The 24,427-nt window shown below is 41.1% G+C and overlaps 1 protein-coding gene across 4 annotated transcripts in view; it reads right to left on the reverse strand.

Annotated features, from left to right (window-relative positions):
- Positions 1-24,427, reverse strand: part of TLE4 (TLE family member 4, transcriptional corepressor) — a 98,371-nt gene that overhangs the window by 31,949 nt on the left and 41,995 nt on the right. For 3 of the 4 annotated variants that reach the window (XM_039567286.1, XM_039567285.1, XM_039567283.1), the window contains 2 exons: positions 11,504-11,708; positions 11,088-11,104 (listed from right to left, as the gene is read on the reverse strand). In XM_039567286.1, coding sequence (XP_039423220.1) covers positions 11,088-11,104; positions 11,504-11,708 — 222 coding nt within the window. The remainder of the gene's footprint in view (positions 1-11,087; positions 11,105-11,503; positions 11,709-24,427) is intronic. The other variant, XM_039567284.1, reaches the window with a different exon arrangement.

Here is a 24,427-nt window from a genome sequence, read left to right on the forward strand (position 1 = left end):
ATCTCTGGTGTTGTGTGTTGTCAACATGAGAGACTTCTATTAAATAAAGTTTTCTTCCTCTTTCTGTCCAAAACAATCATTAAACACTTGTCTACTAAATAGCAGCAGCTCCGTCACGCTGTGATTGCCACAGCAGTTAGTAACCACTACAGCCCTATACTATTTGGTGGGAAACTTCTGTTACATTTACTATTATAAATCAGGTTATTGCTATTTACAACACTAAGTTTGTTTACTAGTATTAGCAGGACTGTTACAGTTATCTGCAAGATTTGTAAAATTGTTTAAGGTCCAGGGAGAGCAAAGACACAAGAGAGGTACTGCAGCACAGAAAAGACTTGGTGTCAAAAGAGTTGCAGTTTGCACATATTACCTGGGAAAAACCTCTGATGCTAGATAACTAGAAACAGTCTGATGCTAGATACTCTAGAAAGAACAGGGAAGAGAGATAACATCACAATTTTTGATGGTGTCTTCTCTTCCTCATCCAGCAGAACAGGAAGAAGAGTGGAAAAATGGCACCCCCAGCCTTTGCCACAGCTGAAGATAACGTTGTTACCAGAAAATCTTCACAAAGCAAACCAGAGTTCTACAGGTCTGGTAAATAACTTTATTGCTTTCAAACACCTGCAGGGTGATACAAAGCTTTTAGGCTACCTAGATGGTGAGCACACAGTGCTTTTTCTAAGGCACCAAACTGATCCTGGACAGGTGCCGTTATGCTTAAAGTAGGGTGCCTTTTCTACTCTCATGTCAATTATGGATGCTGACGAGGCACTCAAAAAATACTGTACGCCAAGGGAATGGCAGAAAAAGGTTTCTCTAACCCTACAAGGTTTAGTTTAATTGATTTTAAAGGGATTATTTAAAAATTATCCAGACACTGATTTTTTCTCATAAATTGCAGTATGGGACAGCAAGGCTCATTACAAAATAGTATTTGCAGGTCATGGCAGGAAACCTTTCTCAAAGCAGGTAAACAAAAACAAAACATTAATTTCTTCAAGGGCCAAAATAAATTGCAGTTTGGTATTTTTAAAAGAAATGCAGAAGTGGGACAGAAGTATAGCATCAACAGATACAGCTTCAACAAACATATCAGGGAGAAAGGAGAAATATAAACACACAGGTACAGTTACTACAAGCCAGATACAATGATTTCCTAATGCCTGGTGATGTAAGATCACCAGGCAAAGCTTTATGTTATTTAGGTCAGCACTGGCTTTTCAACTCAATGCAACTAGTGATTTCTATAAAGTCTGTCCGCTTTGTTAATATGAAAAAAAGAGCAACAGACTCAGAAATACGTTGCTGTAGCTGAAGAGTTTTATGCTGTGTGTGGTGTGTGCCAAACACAAATCACACACCACTGGGGACAACCCTTCTGGGGGTCACTGTAACTGGGAGACACCTCTCTTGGCCTTTTTTCCACACTCCTGTGCTGCACCTCTGCAGAACATGCCTGTCTGAAAAAGCAGTACTCCGCCAGCAAAATCAGTGTTATTATTTATTTTGATCTGTAAAGATTAATATAGCAAAGAAAATACTGTATGCCCTCTTTCAAACAATACAGTGGCTTGAAATATGCCAGCCTCTCTGTATGGAGAATCTATGATAGCTCAACCAGTTAATGAAAAAAGGAACAAACCTTGTTGAATCTTTTCCTTCTCTCATCCCTCCACCCCACTTGCTCATAAGTATGCAGTAAGAACGCTCCCACAGCTGCATTCACTGCCTCTTGAGTGGCAGAAACAGGGGTGCAGCTGCACCTGATAATATTCGTATGCAAACAAGTAGCACTGCTACACCTCACTTAAAAGCTCCTCGGTACTCTTTGGTAACTTTGCAGATCAAAAAGAAGCAATACAGAGCAATCTGCTGTCCTTTTAATGCAATTAGCAGATTAAAGTGGCATTTCACTTCCAATAGTTCATTATAACACTGATTGCATCCAGCAACTGCTGGTGATACAACATTCACAGTGTTCCCCCTACAGTCCTCCCTGAGACTTGGAGAGTTGGGGCAAGCCCTGAGTTGGCAGCCAGTGGTCAGAGCCAGCAGCCAGCACAACTTCAAGAGCCAGACACGAAATCTGCACCATGGTGCACTGCAGCAGGGATGAGGGTGGCAGAAGGCAAGGGGAGAGAACACCTGGCACCTGCCAGGGCACTGACAGGTAGTCAATAAGCCCCGTGCTAGTGCTCTCTGTAATTCCTTCAGGAGGCAGTGGAAAATACCATCCCCAGGATTTGCATGTCTTAAGCATAGTTGTGGCTGGGCCTCCTGCTGGGTCAGCTGTCACATTTCTTATTTTTGCTACATGTCTCCATTTTAAAATTGTGTGAGACCTCCTCAAGTTCTGTTTCTACTAGTTTTGTGAGAGCGAAGCACGCAAGTGGTGAAGTCCTGTAAAAACGCTGTGTGGACACAAGAGCTTATTTCAGTTTTCCTCTTAAGATTATTTTTTCATGGAAGACTGACAAGCCAAACAATACCTCCTCTTAGGAGAATATTTTTTAAATTTTTTCCCCCCATGCATCCAAAAGCAAGCTAACAGCATCCCAGAAGAAGTGAAATCAAGCTGAATCGTTCAATCCCTTCATTGTGGGAAGTGCTGCTGGGGAAGGACCTGGCTTCACCCCCTCTACCAGGAGCTTGGGGCATCCCTGGGGTCCCCTCCAGCTCTGCCCCTGCTGCTACCAGCCAGCGCAGCCCCACCGGTGCCAAGGAAAGAACAAACTAAAAAAGATTAATTCACAGATGTTCATGCATTTCACACACAGGGTGCCCTGTGGTCCGTTGCCAGGGCAACAGGAGACCACCAGCGCGCGCTTTATTGGCTTTATGAAGTGCGTCTTGGGGGCTATAGTCCGAGAAATGCTGCATGATAATCTTCAGGCTTTTCAGAAGCCTTGTTTTGTGTTTATCCACATTTAACCCTCTGAGTGTTATTACGAGCATCACTGTGTCTGGCATGCCAAGGAAAGTAGAGACAGGATGCAGGGAGACACACACACGGTCTCCGCTTCCAGCCTAGAAACCCTGGAAGGCACATCCTCAGCACCTGCTCCCACCTGCCCTGCACTGAAGTCTTCACTCACCGCCTGCAGGTAAGCTGGCAAGTAAGCTGTTGTAGCACAGAACTCAGTACAACCATGTCTGGGGACAAAACTGACACCAAAAAGCGCAAATAAAATGAAAGTTTCACACTAGACTAACAAACAAGTGGCAGCAAGCATGTTTTCTCAGTAACTTCCGAAGAAGATTAAAAAGAATCAAAAGCGTCCCGCCAACTTTCTAGACACAGTATGCAAAAAACCACACTTTTATTTGGAACCCAATATGTGACACCAGCAAACCATCCATGCCAAAACCTTTCCCGAAATTTATAAATTCACATGAAGAACCTCCCCATCTCTCCTCACTTCACGCTGGTGTCAGGTGTCTCCTCTGGCTGTCCTCTTACTAGCCAAGGCAGGGTTGCAGATGGGGGGGCAGGAGGGAACAGGGGTTAAAATCACAAATGACACAACACCCCAAGCAGCAGCAGCCACCACTGACATCAAGCGCTAATCCAGCAGGAGAAGAGAGGGAGAAAGCGAGGGTGGCAGAAGGGATCAGTTAAAGAAACGGCTTGCATTCAGACTTGCAGGGGAAAGAGCATGCAGAGACAATAATTTCCTGGGAAAAGCTAAAGCCTTACGAGAATTTACTCTGCCTCCTTTATTCAGACAACCAACCCTTTTGTGGCAGGGGCTTCCTGACTGACAGGAACCCAAGGCTCTTTAATAGGATTTCCATATTATTTCCAACACCTGCCTATAAGTTATTTGTTTACATTGAAGAAGGCGAGATTCTCAAATCAGACATCTGCTTCTGGTTCAGGCATATTTTAGGAAACCATCTAGAAAGAAGCTTTGTTGCTATGGAGACATTTTTATTTTCTTCCCTTAGTTGGATGAAAAACATTAGCATTTCCAATTTTTTGTTCTTCAAAAGGCCAAATGTCGCTTAAGAAAAGACAGAACTTTTCAAATTGCTATGCAGAATAGGCTAATCGAGCTTTAGATATTTAATTAATTATTCAACTCAATTAGAGCTGCACCAAAGAGAGGCAGGAAACAGTGCAACTTTCCTGCAAACTTCCCTCAATGGCCAATTCTTGCTGGCTGGTCTAATTGCTTCTTCCCTCAAAGCACAGCTAAAACTTTGTAATTCATGTTGCACTCAACAATCTTGCATAACAACTTGCGAATCAGTCAGACTACTCATTTCCCTCAACTTTTTCTAAAATCAACCTAATCATCTCAGACTAGGAATGTGCTTCTTTCCCAGTGCCAGAAAAGAGGTAGGAAGAGCAATACAAATATTAATATACTACTAGCATTGACCCCTATGACAGAAACTTCCAGCACAAGTCATACGTGTCGCTGAATCCAGAAGGTACACTCCTTCCCTCCCTTTAGCAGATAGAATCTGCATGCCCAAGGAATCCATTGATTACTTTGGACCTAAGAGTTTAAAAGACAAAATCAAAATGTTAAGTGCTAAAAAAAAAAAAAAAAAAAAAAAAAAATCACAGTGCCAACAGAAATCTGTAAGACAAAAACCTAGCCTGTGTCCCGCTTTGACAAAAATTGAGACACGCTGTTTATTTTCCCCCATGACATCGACAAACATCTATGTAACTTGACCTGCGAATGTGTTCCTCATTCCAACTCATCCGCTATGAGTAAACTAGTGTAAGTCATGAATTCCAGCATCCAAAGTATGATTTTAATTGCATGTTTACAACACGGAAAACTTCAAGAGACAGAATAAACAAATTAATTTCCTCCCTTTACTTCTTTTCCGCCAGCTATTATATTGTCAAAGCCTTTGCGCTGGAGACCTTTCCACCCACCTCCTCATCCCAGCAAACTTCCTCTTCCTACTCTATGATGTGAAATCATAACCCTGTGTTATCAACATCACAGTCTGTTGCCATGGAAATAATTAGACATGACTGCTCAGGTTAGAAATTACAGCCCATGTATGTATTTGCCTTCTGGGTGAAGAGAGCATCTGCAGAGAGAATATTTGAGTTACCCTGTATCACCAAGTGGCAATATAAAAGTTTGACAGTGGGATGCACTACGGGAATTTGACCAAATGTGCGCACACCACTGAGTAAGAGTCACCCTGTGGTAACGTGCAGAAAGATGTAAGACAAGAGGACACTGTGCCATTAATAGACGGAAGTAGGTACAAGGCTATTGGGTAAAAGAGGTGAAGCCATCAAAACTAGAAGAAGCAGCTAATTCTTTGATACCAAAGTATATGCTGTTACTTTCATATGAATATGAATACTCTACACTAAATTAAGCTTCCCAGATGACCTCATGAAAAAGACTAAAGATGTGACACTGCATGAATGAAAGACATTTAAGACTCAGTTGGGGTGGAGGGGAGAAAAGAAGAAGAAAACGCAGCAGGGAGATATATACCTGAGGTTCAATTTCATGTTCCAGAAGTCTGTTAAAAACCACAGGGCTTGAACGACATACTACAAGTTCAGCCATGAAAAGGTTATTAAGAAAAAAAAGCAGTGCCAAAAAATCAGCTCCATAAGATAGACTGAGACAACAAACAGGACCCTGCTAATTAATATTTGTTCTGCTTCAGCAGACAGTTACTGGACGAGACTGCAACAAACAAGCATGTCTCACCCAATCACATCATTAATCCACTCACGTTCACCACCTGAGGACCAGCTATGCCCCACAGATATTTATTCATCTGTTCCACAAACAAACAATTACAACACATTTTCTGGAATTAGGGCACCTGTTACATTCGGCACAGCTTACACGCCCAGAGGCAGATATCAATTAATACTGAAAAATTACTGTATCAGAAGCCAACAGAAGTTATTCATTATTATTTGGTAATGCTACCCCCAAAACACCCACGAAGATCAAAACCACAACTCCTGCAGAGCAGTGTAGTTCAAATACGCTCTGTTTAAAACTACCACTTCATCATAACAGAAAGCAAAATACATGCAATGCTTCATTCCTGAATGTCAAAAGGTACTAACAGAATGACTTGAGTCTGAAATGTCTGGATTCTAACAAGCCTGTGAAGTGCTTTTTAGCTGAATGGTGATTAATTGGCCAAATAACAAAATGATCAGGAAATAAATTCTGCACGTTTCTTTAAGTTTGTAACAGGTAACTAAATTTTTTGGGCTTGTTTAATAAACACTGAATGCAGAGACATTTGGCAAGACACTCATGACACTAGAGGAAGTCTCATTTAAAAGAAACCTGATGAGTAGAACAAAGTCCACAGAATACCTCACAGCAATTTATGTGGTGTTCCTCTACCAGCAGAAGAACAAAGTCAGCAACATAATTACTTTTGGTAATATCCAGAAGTCTTACATTGTATGTTGGGGATTTTTATTTTAAACTATCTTGTACTTTGCAGAAGTATATTCACACAACTCCTCCAAGCATCACAGATTCAGGAGTAAGCAGCTTACTCTTACTTACAACTAAATGAAAAGAGGCCTAAACACTTAATAGTGGCTAACAGCTTGAGAAGCACTGGAGCACCTGCTACCACAAATGTAAATGGAATGTGGGAATTGCATCCATTCACTTTCCCTGTATCGCCCACATGTAATTATTAGCTTTCACACAGATTAAGGCAAAAGTAATTTTATTTCTAAATTCAACTCAATTTGCCCTGACAGACTTCTCCCAATTCAACAGCATGCTGGCCAGAAATCCACCTCAAAGCTGCATTTGATGCATTATTTCAGATCTTTTCTTCTAAAACTCTTTTTTCCCCCCAGAAGAATCTCAAACCAGCTGTTTTATTCCTGTCACAAGACTGCAATTTTCAATTATTGGCACTTGTTGCTGCTGAAAGAGTAGCCCCCAAGACCAAAATGAAAAAAGTTTTCATCATCTTGGCAAGTCTTACTACAGGTATAGTCTGCCCCAAATAATTTACAAATCAGATAAAAAAAAAAACCTAACAACCAAAAAACAACACAAGCAAACAAACAAACAAACCCCAAAAGAAAGGCAATGCACAACAGGCATATAAAGAACAAGAGATCTGTATTAGAAGTGATAAAAAGTTAACACATGTTGGATCCTGTGCATGAATTCACATGTTTCAGAAGACTCTCAGATTCTTAAACAGTCTGCTCAGGGATATCCAGGCTACCTCTGGCAGGCCCACAACCCAGCCAGCATCTGGGAGATCCTTCATTCCATTTGCTGCACTTAGAGTCATGGGAAGAGAATGCTAGCACTAGACTACTTTCTGTCAGGTGGAGCTTTTGTACACAAGATGCTTCCATACCTCCTTCAAAGGGAATGTGTTAGAGAAGGAACTTTGTTAGGCACCAGAGAAGCTTTTGCCACATTTGTCCCAGAGATGATACCAGGGCTGGGAAGAAGGACATGCCTCCTGCATCAAGAGATTTCACAGGAGGTGGAAAAGAAACTTGTGCAGTGCAATTAACACGGAAGAATCCACTTAAAACAATAATCCCTTTTTTTTTTCTTTTCTTTTTTATAAAAAGAAATTTTACAGCTTTGAAAAGGAGACACACCAAGTCCTCTGCGGAAAGCTGTTCAGCTAACTGCAGAGCTGTTTGTCTTTCTGTCAAAACACATTACTTTCCCTCAGAGCCCTTAAGCTAGGGCTGCACTTTGAGCACAGCCCTGGCGCATGCCACCCTTCCCTTCCCTTTGTCTGCTCAACAGCCTTGCCACTGCACAAAGAGCGCTCCCATGACCCAGTTTACTGCATTTAGAATTTTCCCACACTTCAAACTTTGCAAATAATTTGGAGGACTGAATCCAAGAAGAAATCAAAGAACTCCCAAAGCTGCCCTTCTCCACAGAGCTTGCTGTGCCAACGCTGATCTATTATTTAGGAACAGCTCCTGGACAATCTCACGTTACCTGAAGGTGAATACTCAGTTTCAGCAGTGAACTACTCACTCCAGGGAGGTGCTGAGGAGGACATGAGCCCAGTCTGGCCTATGAGGCATAACACGTCACGTCTGAAAGAGTGATGCAAACTGCCTTTTCCCTAGCCTGAACTAAGAGGACAGTCAGGACCAGCACAGCTAGAGACAGGAAGTTTCAGTAAGAAAACTGCCCAGCAAATCCAAAGCTGGAAGTAGTGGCAAGAAACAGGTCATTTCAGCCAAATTCATTTCTTTGTAGAAATGGGTAGTGTACCTTCGTTATCTCAATTGCACACTAAAGCATAAATTTACACTTCATGAACTATTTTAAAATCCACCCTGCTTAATAATCTATACCAGCAAGAAAACACTTTAAAGTGTCTCTCACAATTAAACCCAGCCACAACCTTATATAAATCAAAATTTTGCTACCATATCAAAACGTTACACTGGGGCTGTATAACATTGCCCATATCCTCATTACATGCTACACTAATTACTACCAGCAGATTCAGAATTTTCTGCACATTAGAGGCTTTTAGAGGAGCTATAAAAAATTTCAGGCATCATTAATTTAAATTTGTATTGAAATTTCCTTTTGACAGATGGCCAAAAATTACTTACTATTTAGAGTACCAGAGCCTGCCTGTTTGCACATTGGAAGAGGAAAGGGAAAAATTAAAAGGAAGAAGGAAATTTATGTCACATTCATTACCTGTTAAATGTTAAGGAGCGTTATCCTGCATGAATAAATTATTTCATACAAGCACACAGACTCCAGCTGGTTCTGGCTGACAAAAACTGTCTCAAGTCACACAGCAGACAATCATAAAAAGCCTCTCTTAACCAGGAACCACTTAAGGGAGGAGGGATCGATTGAACAAGCGACTAACTGCTACTCTGGGCATCACTGAAAACATTTAAGGAAATTAGCAAACTCTTTCACCTTGCAAAGCTGGCAGTAAGCCCCATAATGCTGACACACAAGCCAATTCACAACCTGAGCACCGTGCAAGACAAACATCTACTTCTCATTTCAAAGTAAACTGCACAAAGTAGACACCCTTCTCTCCTTCTGGAAGCTGTATGAGTAACAGCACTTTTGAATCAATCCTAGAAAACATCAACCTTTTCAGTACAAACGCTCCGCCTAACACCCATGCCAGCATAAACACCCCAACATCTCACAAATGTTACAGAAACATGAGTAGCATGTATTGTTTAGAAACAGTCAATGGCACATATTAGCAGTTCTCCTCAGTCATCTTCTTGAATGAAATTGTCATGGTTCCAACTGTACAGGTAGGCAAACTCAATCAAGAAACCAGGTGGGTTTGTACTCTCACATTTAGGTATCTGCTCTGCTTGTATTTGTCAGTTTGAGTGCAGGAAAAAGGAAAATGGACTGAACTTATCTGTTCACAGTGAAGAGTGGGTGTTCTAGGGAAATCATCATGAATGTGTTCTCCAGCCTCATTGCTTAAAGCAGTAGTAGCAGTTTCCAGCCCTCATGATAAAGAGGCTGAGTGGGAAATTTAGGTTGGATGTCAGGAAAAAGTTTTTTACTGAAAGAGTGATAAAAGTTCTGGAAACGTCTGCCCGGGGGGGTGGAGGAGTCACCATCCCTGGATGTGTTTAAATAAAGACTGGATGTGGCTCTCAGCGCCATGGTTTAGTTGAGGTGGTGTTAGGCATGGGTTGGACTTGGTGATCTTGAAGGTCTCTTCCAATCTGGTGATTCTGTGATTCTGTGAAATCCAACATGCTGTTGTCTTATGTCAGCAGATAGACAGCTTCAGTGCCTTTGCTGGTCACTGTGAAAACTGACAGCTCCTGTCAGCTCCTGGTTGTTATGCAGAGCCATGTGGGTAACAGCAAAACTGACAACTACCAGCTCAGTTGCACTTGGCTGGGACATGTCAGGGTTGCCAGTGGCAGAATGGATGTGTTGGGACAGGCTGTGGGACACATCCCCACCTGTAGTTGCCAAAGAAGCAGGGGCATGGCCCCTAGTGTCAGCCCTGGCTGAACAGGTCTCTGGTATGGACAAAGCCTGTGCCCAGAACCATGCTCCTCCCAACACGGTCAAAGGCACACTGGTAGTATCTACCTGACAAGATCCTGCTAATCTTGTCTAATGCACTCGTGCTGTGAACATCTCTTCCACCACCTCCCCAACCCGAAGGATATATTGTATCTTCCTAAAAAAAAAGCACCACTAGAAACTTGACAAACTGTTTCTAAGTGCTCAATAAGGCTAGTGTAGGTCTTGCCATTTCTAAGAGAAGGGTTTCTTTCATTTCACACTCAGCACCACCTAGTAAGGCTTGATCTTGTGTTTCTGAAAACTGCAAACTAGGAGAGCAGACCCATCAAGGAAGAGAAGAGGGCTAAGACACATCTCCCCACCTGCAGCATTAAAACTCCAGGAGTCCCTGAGAGACTCTGGTGGCCATCAGTATAGAAAAGCATCACATAGCACTGAATCATATCTATTACTAAATGCTCAAGATTTTCCAAGTTACAAGGTGTGTTATTACATCTACTTATGAACACTACCTTACCCAGGATACAGGTATGCTGCTGAGTCACTCAGAACCTGAAAATTAATTTTTGGAAAAGGAAGGCAGAATCCCCAGTGCAACATTCGTCAGGGTAGAGGGAAGGGCAGCTCACTCCTCTCAACTATAGGACAGCACGTAGCACCCCACCTCTCCCCTGTGAGCAACAGAGCTCTCCTTTCTCAACTGCATTAAATATCAGAATTACAATTTACAGCCTGCAAGTGACTTAAGACTACTGGCTTACTCCTTCTGTCTTAAAAGCTTGTACCCAGACCTTGGGCAGACCTTTCTTTCTATCCAAGAACAGCCTCAATGCTGTTCCAGCAAACTCACTGGTTGGCATGTTGCTTGCAATCCCAGCTGCCCCACTACCAGCCACTGCCTAAATGTGATACACAGGTTGTGCAGGGTGCTGCCAATCTACAGAAGCATCACAACCCAGCTCCACTTTGTGACTTTTTCCACCACTCTGTGCCACACTTCAGAAAAATGCAGCATTCATGCAGTCCTGTCGAGCTACCCTTTGCACCTACAAAATGGAATCCTACCTTGATGGAGTCTCTGTCTGCATGCAGAGCAGCCCCCGTGCGTAAGGAGGGGGAGAGATGGTGGCAGAGAATGGGCATGGGGGGAAGAGAGAAAGAGAAAAGCACTAGTTAGTTTACATAAAATTATACATTTATCATACTCCGAAGAAAGAATCTTGATGTCTGTTAAATAATAAATTGCACAGATGTTAAGTTTTCTGTAGAGTTAATTATTAATGCTGTACAGCCAGATTTATAAAACTGTATTTCTAGCATTTGAACACAATTTCTGGTTACTGCTAGATACTAAACACTAAAGTAATCAGCTAGGAACTCTTCTGAAAATTCCTCTCCCCCCTCCCCTTTGCTTGTTTTAAACAGGAGAATTTGAAAAAAAGAAGGGAAACGAAGCCTCACACTCATCTAGCAGCACCTACCTCTTTGGTGATCATTATCATGGTGCTTCTTCTCATCTTTAATTGGGAGGTGGGACTGCCCCCCCAGTGCACTGGACAGTGCCAGGAGACCAGCACTGCTGCCAATGGGGGGGATGGCTGGAGGCTGCAAGCCCGAGGGGTGCGGAGTGAGCGGCACGGGAAGACCATGTCCATGTGACAAGTGCTGGGCCTGGAGCTGTTGCTGCTGTGAAAAACAAAACACAGATATTGAATTTGTTCAGGGAGCTGGGGATTGTCTGACTGATCACCTACATCAACTGACTGATCAATCAATGAATCTGATCAATCCAAGATATTAATGCTCACAAACATCCTTAAAAATGTCCATATGTTTGGACAAAACATATTCAGACTGATATGGAAAAACCTCAGGCTGAACAGGAAAACAACAACAAAAATTAAAAAATAAAAAAAAAGCAAGTGAATGTTACCATTTTGGTGAATTTTTTATTTTTTGACAGAGGTATTACACTTTTCTCTTTCTAGTGGAAACATACCATGTGCACATCTAATCAAAACATATGTAACTGTAAAAGCAGTTATATAATGAAAAAAAAAAGCTGAAAATTGAGAAAATTAGTGTTAAACAGTTCTCCCAGCGCTACTGCACAGCATGCAGTGAAAGTTAATTTGAAAGAGAAAACCTGAATTAACAATCCAGAAAAGGAAACTGGTTGCAGCCACCGTTTTAAGCCCTTTAAGTGTCCTCAGTGGTACTTGAGCAAATTACTAAAGAAAATCTAATGTAGCAAGGCTTGGGTCTTCCTGTAGGCTTGCTCAATAATGCTGAAATAATTGGGCACTCTGTGCACGTTTAGTGATGCTCGAATGAAAAGCTAGAGGCCTGCCCTTGTACTCTTCTCTAGCTGCTGACTCTGTGTTGTGACAGGTTTATTTGAGTGGGACTGTGATGCATGCACCAGTAACTGCACTGACAAAGAGTTTAAAGTCATTTTTACCAGTACACTGGCAACACATAGAGAAAGCCCTTGAGAGGTTCAAATTGGAGTGCTTGACCTCAACCGGAGCTGCATCAAGCTCTGTGCTTTTCTAACCACCGTGGGGTAGATAGACTGTTGCTATTCATTGGGAAGGCAAGGGAAAAAAGCCCTGACAAATCAACAACAAAAACCAAACAGGTGAAAAAGTTTAGTTAAATATATCCCAAGAGAGATCTGTTCAGGTCTAAGGCTTACACCTTAACCATCCGACTAATTTCTGTTCACAGAATAACCAGATTACCTCTGAAATTTTCTTTTCATTTTCTAGCAGCTATTGCTCAGGATAAATCAAATCCCAAGTCCTCTAGGATTGTTCTCTCCCACCTGCATGTCTGTATACAGAACTTTAGAACAAATAAAAACTTAACTTGCTTTGCATAAAACCATTCCACTTTAAACTTCTAAGACTTGAGACTGACCTTACATGAAGGTGAGCTGAAAGTAAAAGGCTGCAAGTCACAGCACGCTAGATAACCCTTGCAGCACACTGCACACACACCTCCCTTGACACCCCACCCTGAAAGTAGAGATCCTTCTCTTCCTCTTGGAAATAAACCCCATGCAGTGGAATCAGAGGGGCAGTGGCATACACAAGTCATCTAATCCAGATCAGTGCCAGGGAAAGGAGGGGAATGATCTAAAAGAAAGGTATGGGGGAGTAAAAATACAAAAGAAGCTGGGGGGCAGACACCAAACCCAAAACTAAACAAACAAAAACCAAGTGGAAGAAGAAGGAAAGGCTCAATCTTTTTCCTGCTTGCGAACCCATGTCATTCCAACAGGTATTCCTTCTTGTAAAATGTATCAAACCCTTTTTGCTTGCTTGATGCTCTTATGGCAGTATGCTTCATTCTTCAGAATATTAAATTAACTACAATGAAACAAAGCAGGAGAAAATAGTGTATTGCTTAGCTTCAGGGTTTGAACGGGGCTGCCTTACAACAATCTGGCATGCTCAATCTGGGGAGGGAGGAGAAGAATGAGCAAAAGAAAAGCGATAAACAACATAAAGTGTGCTCTGCTATATCATTTTGAACAAGGAATCTCCCATTCCTATTTGAGAATGTGCTATAAACCACTGCAAGAAGATCCCTCTGTCTGAATCTGCCAGCAGCTTAAATCACAGACTTTGAGAAGAGCCTGAGAATATCAACAGTGAGCTTTCCCCTTGTTAACTACTACACTGTCAACTGAAGAGGAACAATCACTGCACACTACTGTACAATCCATACAGACCTGCCTACTGACCTACCCAATTTGCATTATATGACCTCCTCTATTGATATAGGATGGCTTCCAAAGAGCTGGAAGAAAACCACACTGTGAATGTAATCCCCTTTTTTACTGCTCTTTGTTGGGAATCTCTCTACATAGCTCAGCAAGACAACAGCACAGACTGAAGTTTGGATGTACTGAATATCATTAATGACTCCAAGACATAATATGGTGTTTAAAAGTAGTAGCCTAGCAGCTTGAGATCACCCAGAACAGCTGGGCTGCCCAAGTCCCTCTTGGCCATGAATCGATGTGTTTTCACTGAATCACAGAGAGCTCTGAAAATAACTGCAGAGAGTGCGGAATAAAAAAACCAAACCCAGAGCCTTACGGCCACAGAGAACTTTTCTGAAGAGACCAAGCTCTTCCATTAAAAGGGATGGGAACCTGAAATCTTACAAGAACATGGCCTCAGAAGTGACAAAGTGTCATTCACTGATAGAGCAGAAATTTGGTGCAATTCAGTCACATTGTAACAGCAGAAAGAAAATTATTAGGTATGAAAACCAGACTGTTAAACAAGTCTAAGCTAACACCCAAAATTCCAGCAGAGACCCACATGCCTGTGCCACACAAGGATGATATTGTTGCAGGCTGTTAGATGGGGTGGAAGTAAAATTTCAACAACAGGAGGAAGACTGTGGACTAGGACTGCATTGGTATGGGAAAGACTATGACCTCCTCCAATACAAGGAGCAATGCTGAACACCAAAAATGAGGCACTGGGCCAAAACCAGAAAGGAAGCAAATTCAAGTGAAACAATGAGCAGGCTTTTGCTCTCAAAACATAGAAGAGGAAAAGGAAATAAAAGTATATAATAATGTAATTAGTGCTGTTTGCTAATAGGCTTAGTCAAGAAGGTAAAGACAAAGTGACATCTCTGACTGCCATTTCCAAACCTTTTAAAACAATTAGTGTATTCTAATACCCACACATGGACAGCTTGACTTTGTTTTTCCATTGCTTATGAATGTCATTGGTGAGCATCAGACGGCCTACATGCAGCCATTTGTTTAAATGGAAATTTATATAAAAATGGGCAATTCCTTAGCCCACTAGGCATCAGATTAGTGCTACAAAAGTGGCAAAAAAAGGTGATCTCCTCGAGTCATCAAAATGCCAAAGATATGGAGGAGTAAGATAACTGATAGATATTCACCACACAAAGAAATATTCCACTGCGGAAGAAAGTTCACAGTTGTTTCTGCCTGTAGGATGAATTTAGATCATAAAATCTGACACAATTTAAAAACTTGCAAGGAAAGCCTGAAAATGAGCCAACTGAGCAACCACATAATTTTTTTAAAGTTGCTGTAATGCCTTCTCTTCCCTTCTTCATCTTCTCTTTAATTTGTTATCTTTGGTCATGTTATTTATTAACTCTTAGCATGTGGCTAACTTTAGACAATCCCACCACAGTTGACTACAGTATGCATAAAGTCAAGCATACATCTTCAGCATTAATGCATAATAGGTGAAAACTTGGAAAGGAAGACTTTATGATGCTGTAAATTTTCCAGAATTATTTGAAAATAAAACAAGCAACAGTTAGCTACCAAGAAATACACCCTACGGAGTTACAAAATAGATTGCAATGTTTTTAAGGAGCATTCAACACACACTAAATATAAGAGCACAGGGTAAACACAGCAATCAGAAAGAAGCCAAGAAAGAAGACTGCATTCTTTTTAGTAATACGTTTAGGAAGATGATCATTTAAATCAGCTGAGTAGTAAAAACTGAAGTAAAGCTTTCAAAACACATTAACACATGTCAAATAAAGATAACATCTGGCTGCTACTAATGGTATTTTCTTTTCTGTATATTCTTCTAGGCCGTCTAGAGTAAGGAATAAAGTAACTCCAAAGTCACGTCTACACAAATAGGTAAAAAGGATTTGCTGAAGGTTTTTATCTGAGTAACACTAATTTTTAGAACCACCATTCTAAATATTGACGCTTAGCTTAATTCTTTTCCCAACACATCTTAAGAGATCAACTTTAAAGTAAAATGTGGTAACAAACCCACTAACAAATTAGCTTCAAATGCTCTCTTGTTATAGTCAGCACATTCAAAGCCTATTTTCCTGGAAGAAGTTCAAGTTTTTACTGGATACTTTCCAAGCAGCTCTGTGTTGCAGTAATCTACCACTTTCCCTCTTACAGACCCGCAAAAGTCACAGCTATTACTCAAACAACCTGAACATACTACTCTAATCTGAAGACATTTCTAATGTTAACAACTAATGTCTCAAAAAGATATTTTGTCTTTTGTATTTATACACATGTTCACTACTCATACCTGCAATACTGCTAGGACCTCAAAAAAATCTGAATAAAATAGCTTCACTGTTTGTTTGAAATGAGTTAGGTGCTGTGGTTGATTGCTCAGAGCGAATCATTTAGTAAGACAGCATACAGACAAAACAGAACCCAAGATGAAGAGAAAACAAAGACATAAAAACAATGGCTCCAGAGTATACAATATCAATGTCAATGGTTTGGAAACCAGCAAAGGCAATCCTCTGGCACACACAGTTATGAGTGTACTTAAGATGATATGAATTTTTATCTATCACGCCTGTTCGCACCCTTGATGTCGTCTGCACTATTTGTACTTCCTTTGTACTGTTCTCTCTCTGGTGGCAGACATTTTAAAAAAAAGTTTTTCTGATGTTATGATACAAGACAGCAAAACAGCCTACAAAGAGAGTCATACATCAGTTCTTCCAGTGGAATGGTTCTGGAGCTATATGGGTATATACCATATAATTGTTCTGCATAAAGAAACAGTGCTACTGCTGTACAGTAGAATAAACTACTACCCTTACTCTTTTAAGGGAGAGTGATCAGTTTGAAAATTATTACAGTGCCCAAAGTAAAAGGAAATATCCTGGTGGGAGTCTTCTTTAGACCACCAAGATGAAGAGGCAGTTGAAATAGTCTATAAACAGTTGGCAGAATTCTCACAATCACAAGCTCTTCCTCTCTTAAGGGATTTCAACTTACAAGATGTCTGCTAGAAATACAACACAACAGAGAGAAAGTAGTCCAGGAGGTTCCTGGAGGACAATTTCCTCACATAGTGGGTGAGGGAGAGAACAAGGGCTGGTGCCCCACTGGACCTGCTGTTTGTTTGAACAAACTAGGATTAGTGGGAGAGGTGGTGATCAGAGGCCATCTTGGGCACAGCAATCAAAAACTGTTATGAGTTTTCAGTTCCTGGAGAAAGAGGGAATCAGTAAAACTGCTGCCTTGAAGTTCTGAAGGGCACTTTGACCTATTTAGGGGACTAGTTGTGAGAGTCCCTTGGCAGGCAATCTTGAGGGCCACAAGGGTCCAGGATAGCTGGATGTACTTTAAGGAAATCTAAAGGCACATGAGCAGGCTCTACCCCTGTGTCAACAAACGGGGAAGAAGACCAGCCTGGTTAAACAAACAGTTTTGGGTAGAACTCAGTTTAAAAACAAGGCATGTATCAGCTTCAGAAGAAGGAGCAGGCAACTTGGGAGGACAAACAAGGATATCATGAGGTTACCCAGGGGAAAAATTAGAAGGGCCAAAGTCTAACTGGAACTTAATCTGGTTACTGCCAAAAAAGAAAAGGAAAATGTTTTTACAAATATATCAGCAACAAAAGAAGGGCTGAAGGAACTCTACATTCTTTACTGGATGTAGGGGGAAACGAAACATAGTAAAAAAGTATGAAGAAAAATCTGAGGTTCTTAACGCCTTCTTTGCCTCAGTCTTTAATAATGACACCAGCTGTCCTCCAAGTACCCAGCTCTGAGAGGTGGGATGGGAGCAGAATGATGCACCCATAACCCAGAAGGAAAAGTTCAGCAGCATGTTAACACCATTTAGATGCACACAAGTCTATGGGGCCAGATGGGATCCACCCAAGGGTATTAAGGGAGCTGGTGGCAGAGTTCAGCAAGCCACTTGCCATCATTTACCACCAGTCCTGGCTAACCAGGGAGGTCCCAATAGACTGGAAGTTAGCAAATGTGACCCCCATCTACAAGACGGCCCAGTAGAAGGATACAGGAAAATACAGACTTGTCAATATGACATCAGTGCTGGGGAAGGTTACAAAACAGATAATCTTGAGTGCCATTATGGACATACAGGACAGTCAGAGAATCAGGCCCAGCCAGCATGGGTTTGTGAAAGGCACATCTTGCTTGACCAACCAGATGGATGAGAGAAAGGCTGTGGATGTTGTCTACATGGACTTTAGTAAAGCCTTTGACACCTTTTCTCATAGCATTCTCTAGGAGAAACTGGTTTCCCATGGTAAAGAGTAGTGCATTCTTTGCCGGATAAAAACTGACTGGATGGCTGGGCCCGCAGTGTCGGTGAATGGAGTTACATCAGCTGGCAGCCCAGGTCTCAGTGTTGAAGACAGCTCTGTTTAACATCTTTATCGACAATCTGGACAAGGGGATTGAGTGCCCCCTCACTCAGTTTGCAGAAGACACCATGCTGGGGAGGAGGACAGGAAGGCTCTACTGAGGGTTCTTGACTGGATCAATGAGCCAAGGTTAACAGTATAAGCTTCAACAAGACCAAGTCATGACAGCCCGAGGCAGTGATACAGGCTGAGGGCAGAGTGGCTGGAAAGCTGACTGGTGGAAAAACACCTGGGAGTGCTGGTTGACGCAGCTGAACATGAGCCAGCTGTGCCCAGGTGGCCAAGAAGGCCAACGGCATCCTGGCCTTCATCAGCAATAGTGTGGCCAGCAGGACCAGGGAAGGGATCATTGCCCTGTATTCACACTGTTGAGGCCCCAACTCAAGCGCTGTGTTCAGTTCTGGGGCCCTCAATTTAGGAAAGACATTGAGGGGCTGGAGTGTATCCACAAAAGGGCAACAGAGCTGGTGAAGGGTCTGGAGCACAAGTCCTATGAAGAGCGGCTAAGGCAGCTGGGGCTGTTTAGACTGGCGAAAAGGGAGCTCGGGAGACATTATCTGTTTACAACAGCCTGAGAGAAGGTTGCAGTGCAGCAGGAGTCAGTCTCTTCTCCCAGGCAACTAGGTATTGGATGAGAGGAAATGGCCTCAAGCTGTGCCAGGGGAGGATATTAGGAAAACCTCTTCACTGAAAACATGGTCATGCATCGAACAGGCTGCCCAGGGAGGTGGTGGAACCACCATACATGGAAGTGCTCAGAAAAACTTCTGGATGTGGCACCTGGAAACATGGCTTAATTGTAAACACAGTGGTGCTGGTCTAAGGGTTGGATCTGATGATCTTAGAGGTGTTTTCCAGCATAAAAAATCCTGTGATTCTATGAAATGTATCAGAGATTAGTGGAAACTTTAAATGCTCAGATGCAACTGATCTACTAGAAAATTTGGATGTGTCTGTTCACAAAGGGGCATGAATACAGACCTTAAACAAAAATCCAGGAATAAGAATGAAAAACAATGAAAAAGGAGAGAGAATAAGGAGCAGACTAATAATAAAAATAATGATCATAACAATGCTTTTTTTTTTTTTAAGAATCAAATGCCAGGCTACTTGCTCTCTAAGAATCAGCAATTTCTGTCTTTGAGGATGCTGATTCCACAGAAGGAAAGCAAGCTCCACTGAGGAAACTATGGGGGAAAGGAAAAAAATCAATAGCTGTCATTAATCAGAAGAGGAGCATTTAGAGCTCCTACATAAATAACAAAGAAACCATCAGAATCATATCTCTTCAAATTGCTTCAAAGATCTTTTAAGTGATCTAGGAACAAAAAGTCATCTCCCAAATCATACTGTGGCATGAAAGGCAATATATGCAGAGCACATTTCCATTCTTAATCATATATATGGGAACATCTGTCAGGATACATGTTTCACCATTTGTCCTCCCTTCCACTCTTACGACTATTTTTCACTCAGTGAAACAGCATAGACAGACAACAAAAAATTAATACAACCTACTAACGAGTAAAAGATTCATGGCAAAAAAATGGACAGAATCTTAATAAGGGAAAAACCTAGACCTCTGCAAAAGGTAAGTTCACCTTCCCACAGAATTTAGAGTTCAGTAGTTCCTTCTTCTGGTTGCAGGACTTCATCTCAATTTCACACTGGAGGTGAGGGAGGAAGAATGAAACTCTTCAGAATCACTTTCTAATATCATTTAATAAAGGGCAGAAATTCCTGCATAAATCATGTAACAAACAAACTCTCTTCTTCCTTCTCCCCCATCAATTTCTATCTAAGGTAAAGAAAATCCACATCTTCTGCCAGAGAAGGCAGAAAGCACGAACAGTAAGCTAAAGGTCTTGCCATGAAGAGTGCTAGTGGTGTGATATGTGCCTCGACATAACAAACCTCTGCTTCAAAACTTTTTCACACAGACCAGTGTAAAAATAACAATGGCAGCAAATGGGTGTTTTCTGCTACATATAAACTGATGGCAAAATTAATCTCTGACTAAGTAGGCACACACTGGTTCGGGTACCTTATTTACTAAATGCTCCACTAACATCCTACCAATAGACACTGGGAAGAGATTTTTTTTCTCCTCTGGCCTAACAGTAAAAAGGCTGCATCTCTGTTGTGACCTTGTAAATTCTGGTCATTTTCTTTAGAAATGAAAGCAATGTCTATGCTTTTCCCAGCAGACTTCTAAATAATCTTCTAGGGTTACCACAGTAAAAAAGTTTCTGAAACCCTGGGCTAAAAAGTGAAAAAGTTACCATCTGAGATGTATCACAAATCAAATAATAAAAGCCAGAAGTTAAGCAATGCCACTGGTCACAGAGAGATTCAAGTGGCTAAATCTATAAGCAATTATATTACCAGAGCTTTCAAATATGGCAAATATAATTCACTTCTAAGATTCCTCACAAGGTATAGTTTTAGAGCCATGTAATATCAGCATAAAAGAGATGCATGTTAGGCATCTCATATGTCTGTTTCTCTAATGCATCTTATAAGGTTACCAACTCAAATTTCTAGATAGCAATTACTGAGAAGCAGAGGTTCCTTAATTCTGTTAACACTATGTTTCATCATGCTTACAACACACAGGTACACACTGTGCTGGATTTCAGCAAGTTGTCTTTGCTTCGGATAAAAACCTGGGTTGTGCAGACTGATCTATTCTTTCCAACCCATTCTGTATCTTTAAAGACAGCCATTTCTGGTGCAGCTGTGGTCCTATGCAGAGGATTGCAATGCCTGCTCTACTCAGAGGTGAGTAGCCTCTTTCCCAGGTGTTAGGACACATGGATACCATTATCTCTCTCCAAGCAGATTTCACTGAGAGATGTAGTATTCTGTCTCTTTAATGTAGTGCCCATTAGCCCGGAAACTGAAACTTAAAGTGGTTTGTTTTGCTTTAGTGCAGTTACAGCAGCTTTGATAAAGGAAGGTCTTGACAAGGATCAAATCACCTGGCTTTAAATCACAGCCCCAAGACTGTGGAAGGACCACTTACTCTTTTTGCCTTAGCCTCTTTAAAAAGTGTAACAGGGAAAGCAGTATTCCCGTGTTCCACAAACATTACTTGAGTTAGTTCATCAGTGTTCGTGATGCATTCATATACCCAAGGATATGACTGTGAAAAATTCACCAGGCAATAAGCAAGTAACTGTCTTACTAATAAAAATCAAACGTTCTGAAATATCAGACAATGTAAGGATTTAAGACCGCCTAAATTCCTTCTTCATGGATGGACTTAACATGTGGAAATACTCTACTTATGCAGTACTTTAGTGTCCATCCCAGTTAAGCTCTAGAGCCCTTGTTTTGTCCTACATTTAAGACAGAGGACATGAAAAGAACTATTCACCTACCTGAAGAATGCAAACACTTAACTGATCCACTCTACAATACAGTCCTGGTTCTCATTCATTGCTGCTTTGTAGGCAGCAGCCTACAAAATGTGGTTGGGAGGAAGTCTAGGTGGCAAATATATGATCTTGTTTAGGGGTGGTATCAGAACTCTTGCAGTATGAAACCATGATACAATAGCAGCTGCCTTCAGGCTATACTGTACAGCAAGGATACCTATTTAAAGAGACAGTATTGCCACTGAGTACATAAACATTGCTGATTTTGCAATCAAGTGTTTTGGGAAATTCCTGCCTTCACAATACTTTAAAACCAAACAGACAGAGTTTTCCTTTTTTTTCCAGAGAACTGGTATAAGGCCATCATTGAATGCAATACACAGCATATAGTAGACCAAGATGGAACACAGCACATCTGTATTTGGTTGGCAATAGCTTCTGGCAACATTTGCTGGAGTGCAGACCCCGCTGGCAACAGTATTGTCTCCTTTCTATTGTGTGTTATGTGAAACCATACAAATATAAGTCATAAATAAAATATTGCATATGTTCATGTTACAGAATATCAAGAAAATTCTCCACTGGACTCTTCACACCTGCACTGATTAATCCTAATTTAAAAAACAAAGAAGATACGGTGGTCACATAGCTTCAGTCCAGGGTTTGTAAAACCTTGAGAAACATGGAGGCTAAAGTCAGCTCTTCTGTCTGATGAGATAGAGTGTGTGAGCCACAACACACATGTCATGTGCATTTACTTAAGCATAACAAGCAAAGGCCTCTGGCACCAGCACATTGGCAGTGAGATGCCGTAAGTGGTTGGCACTTCACACTGCAACACTACTGACTGCTCATATAGTGATAGACCAATACAAATTCAAGTAGCTACCACAGCTACTGAAAATAGGACAAAAAGCAAAAGACAGTGGCAGCCCACTCAAAGTGCAGCAACAGTATTTAAAATCCATCCTCGGAGCCTTTTATTTGGTAAATATGGAACCTGGAAATTATTTACATTCCAATTAATTCCCTCAAAAATCCCTAAAAAGATAATTTTCAGTTTCTTTAAATGAAAATGATGCTGCATACTGAAGAGATTTATTTAAATTAGGCCTCACCTTCAAGGCTCTCTCTTAAAGCTGGCATATGGGAATAAGGGAACAAGATGACAAATTCCTCTAAAACAGATCTTTGCAACCAAAAAACAGGATGTCTTTAACTTAGCCAGACTTAAGGTGAATAACTGAAAATCAAAAGTGCTCACCCAGAAGCCTTCTATATCAACAATTCCTTCTATAAATCATTTCAGGCACTAGGCAAAATATTCGCAGGACCATATCACCACTCAATATAATATCAGCAAACAAGAGTAATTAAATGGGGAACAATTTTCAACATTTCTTTAGGGTACACAAATAAACACAACTTGAAGCACATAGCTATTAAATCAGCCTATGCTGTCACCTTCCCACTTTAACAACCTGTATACAATACACAGCAGACTACCAACTTGTTTTACAGAATTAAAGCTTCAACCACTGCTTAACACACCTTTGAATGAGCAATACAGAAGGGCTAGAGAGACAAGAGACTGTTGTCCCCATGCTACAACACACCTGTTCTAACTGACAGTACCATTTCTGAATGCACACACTGGCCAGGAATGACTTTTCCATACCAACTGTGTGTATTGGTTCAAGTAGAAAACCCTCACTCTTTCTCACAGCACCCGTACACACAGGAGCCAGAAACAAGCTACCATCAGAGAGAAGCAGGAGATGCCTCTGCATGTTAAGCAGCATTTGGCATCTGCAGCCCTGGACAAGGCACCATGGCAATGATGGCAGGCACTGACGCCAATTCTTATTTCAAGTTGTGTGTACTTATCTGCACCACACTGCTTTCAAAAGCTTCCGTGCCTATTTCCTAAACAGCTGTTGTTCTCCACAGCTGTAAAACAATCACTCTCTTGAAAGCAAACAAAAATTATGGACCTTTTGAGAGGGGTCAAACAAGCACCTTGGCCTCAAATACAGGGTAGAAATTGTGACAAACGGTGCATTTAAGAAGGAACATTTTGGCACAGTAATTATATGTGACAAGACAGACGGAGTCCTTTCTTCCAGTAACTGCCATTTGCTTACTTTTAAAGAAGATAATAAAGGTGGCATAATAAAACAAAATGCTTAAAAATTAAACCAAAGCCATTCTTTTTTCACTCAGATGCATAGAATGGTAAAGAAAAAGAATTATTTCAATCATTTCCTTAGTAATACAAGTAATATTTAAATAGATTTAATAGTGCTGCTCCAAACCAATGAATTATGAGTTTAAAACCTATTAAAATGTAATGTTTTTTTCCTGAGCTGAGGGGAGAGAGATTTAAATTCACTGAATTTTAATATTTCAGCTTGAGCTGCAGGAGGTAGAGAAAGTCCAAATGAACTATTCCATCAGCACCATTCAAGCATGAACATTTTAATCAGTTTTACTTCCTTGGAGTTCTCCAACACAGTTTACGCTGTCATTCTGAAAGCACTTAACACAGAGGGTGTGAAAAACCACCAAGGCTTGTTATTGCCTTCACAATTGATGGCAAATAATTTTGCAGACTTCCTATCATTAAAATGTCACTGCTAAAAATTGAGGTTCAGCATTTCTCGTGCTAAACTGCATTTTCTTTGAACACCATCACATAACCATTCTTAAGTTTTTGGTACATTTATCTCTCTCCATGTGATAAGCAGCCACACAGGCCTTCATTTCTGCCTTACTACCCAACTGTAGTAGAAAAATGACTATTTTAAACAGATAAAATTCTTAAAATATTACA

Source organism: Corvus cornix, chromosome Z (assembly GCF_000738735.6).
Source record: "Corvus cornix cornix isolate S_Up_H32 chromosome Z, ASM73873v5, whole genome shotgun sequence".
In the NCBI taxonomy this organism is placed as follows: Eukaryota; Metazoa; Chordata; class Aves; order Passeriformes; family Corvidae; genus Corvus; species Corvus cornix.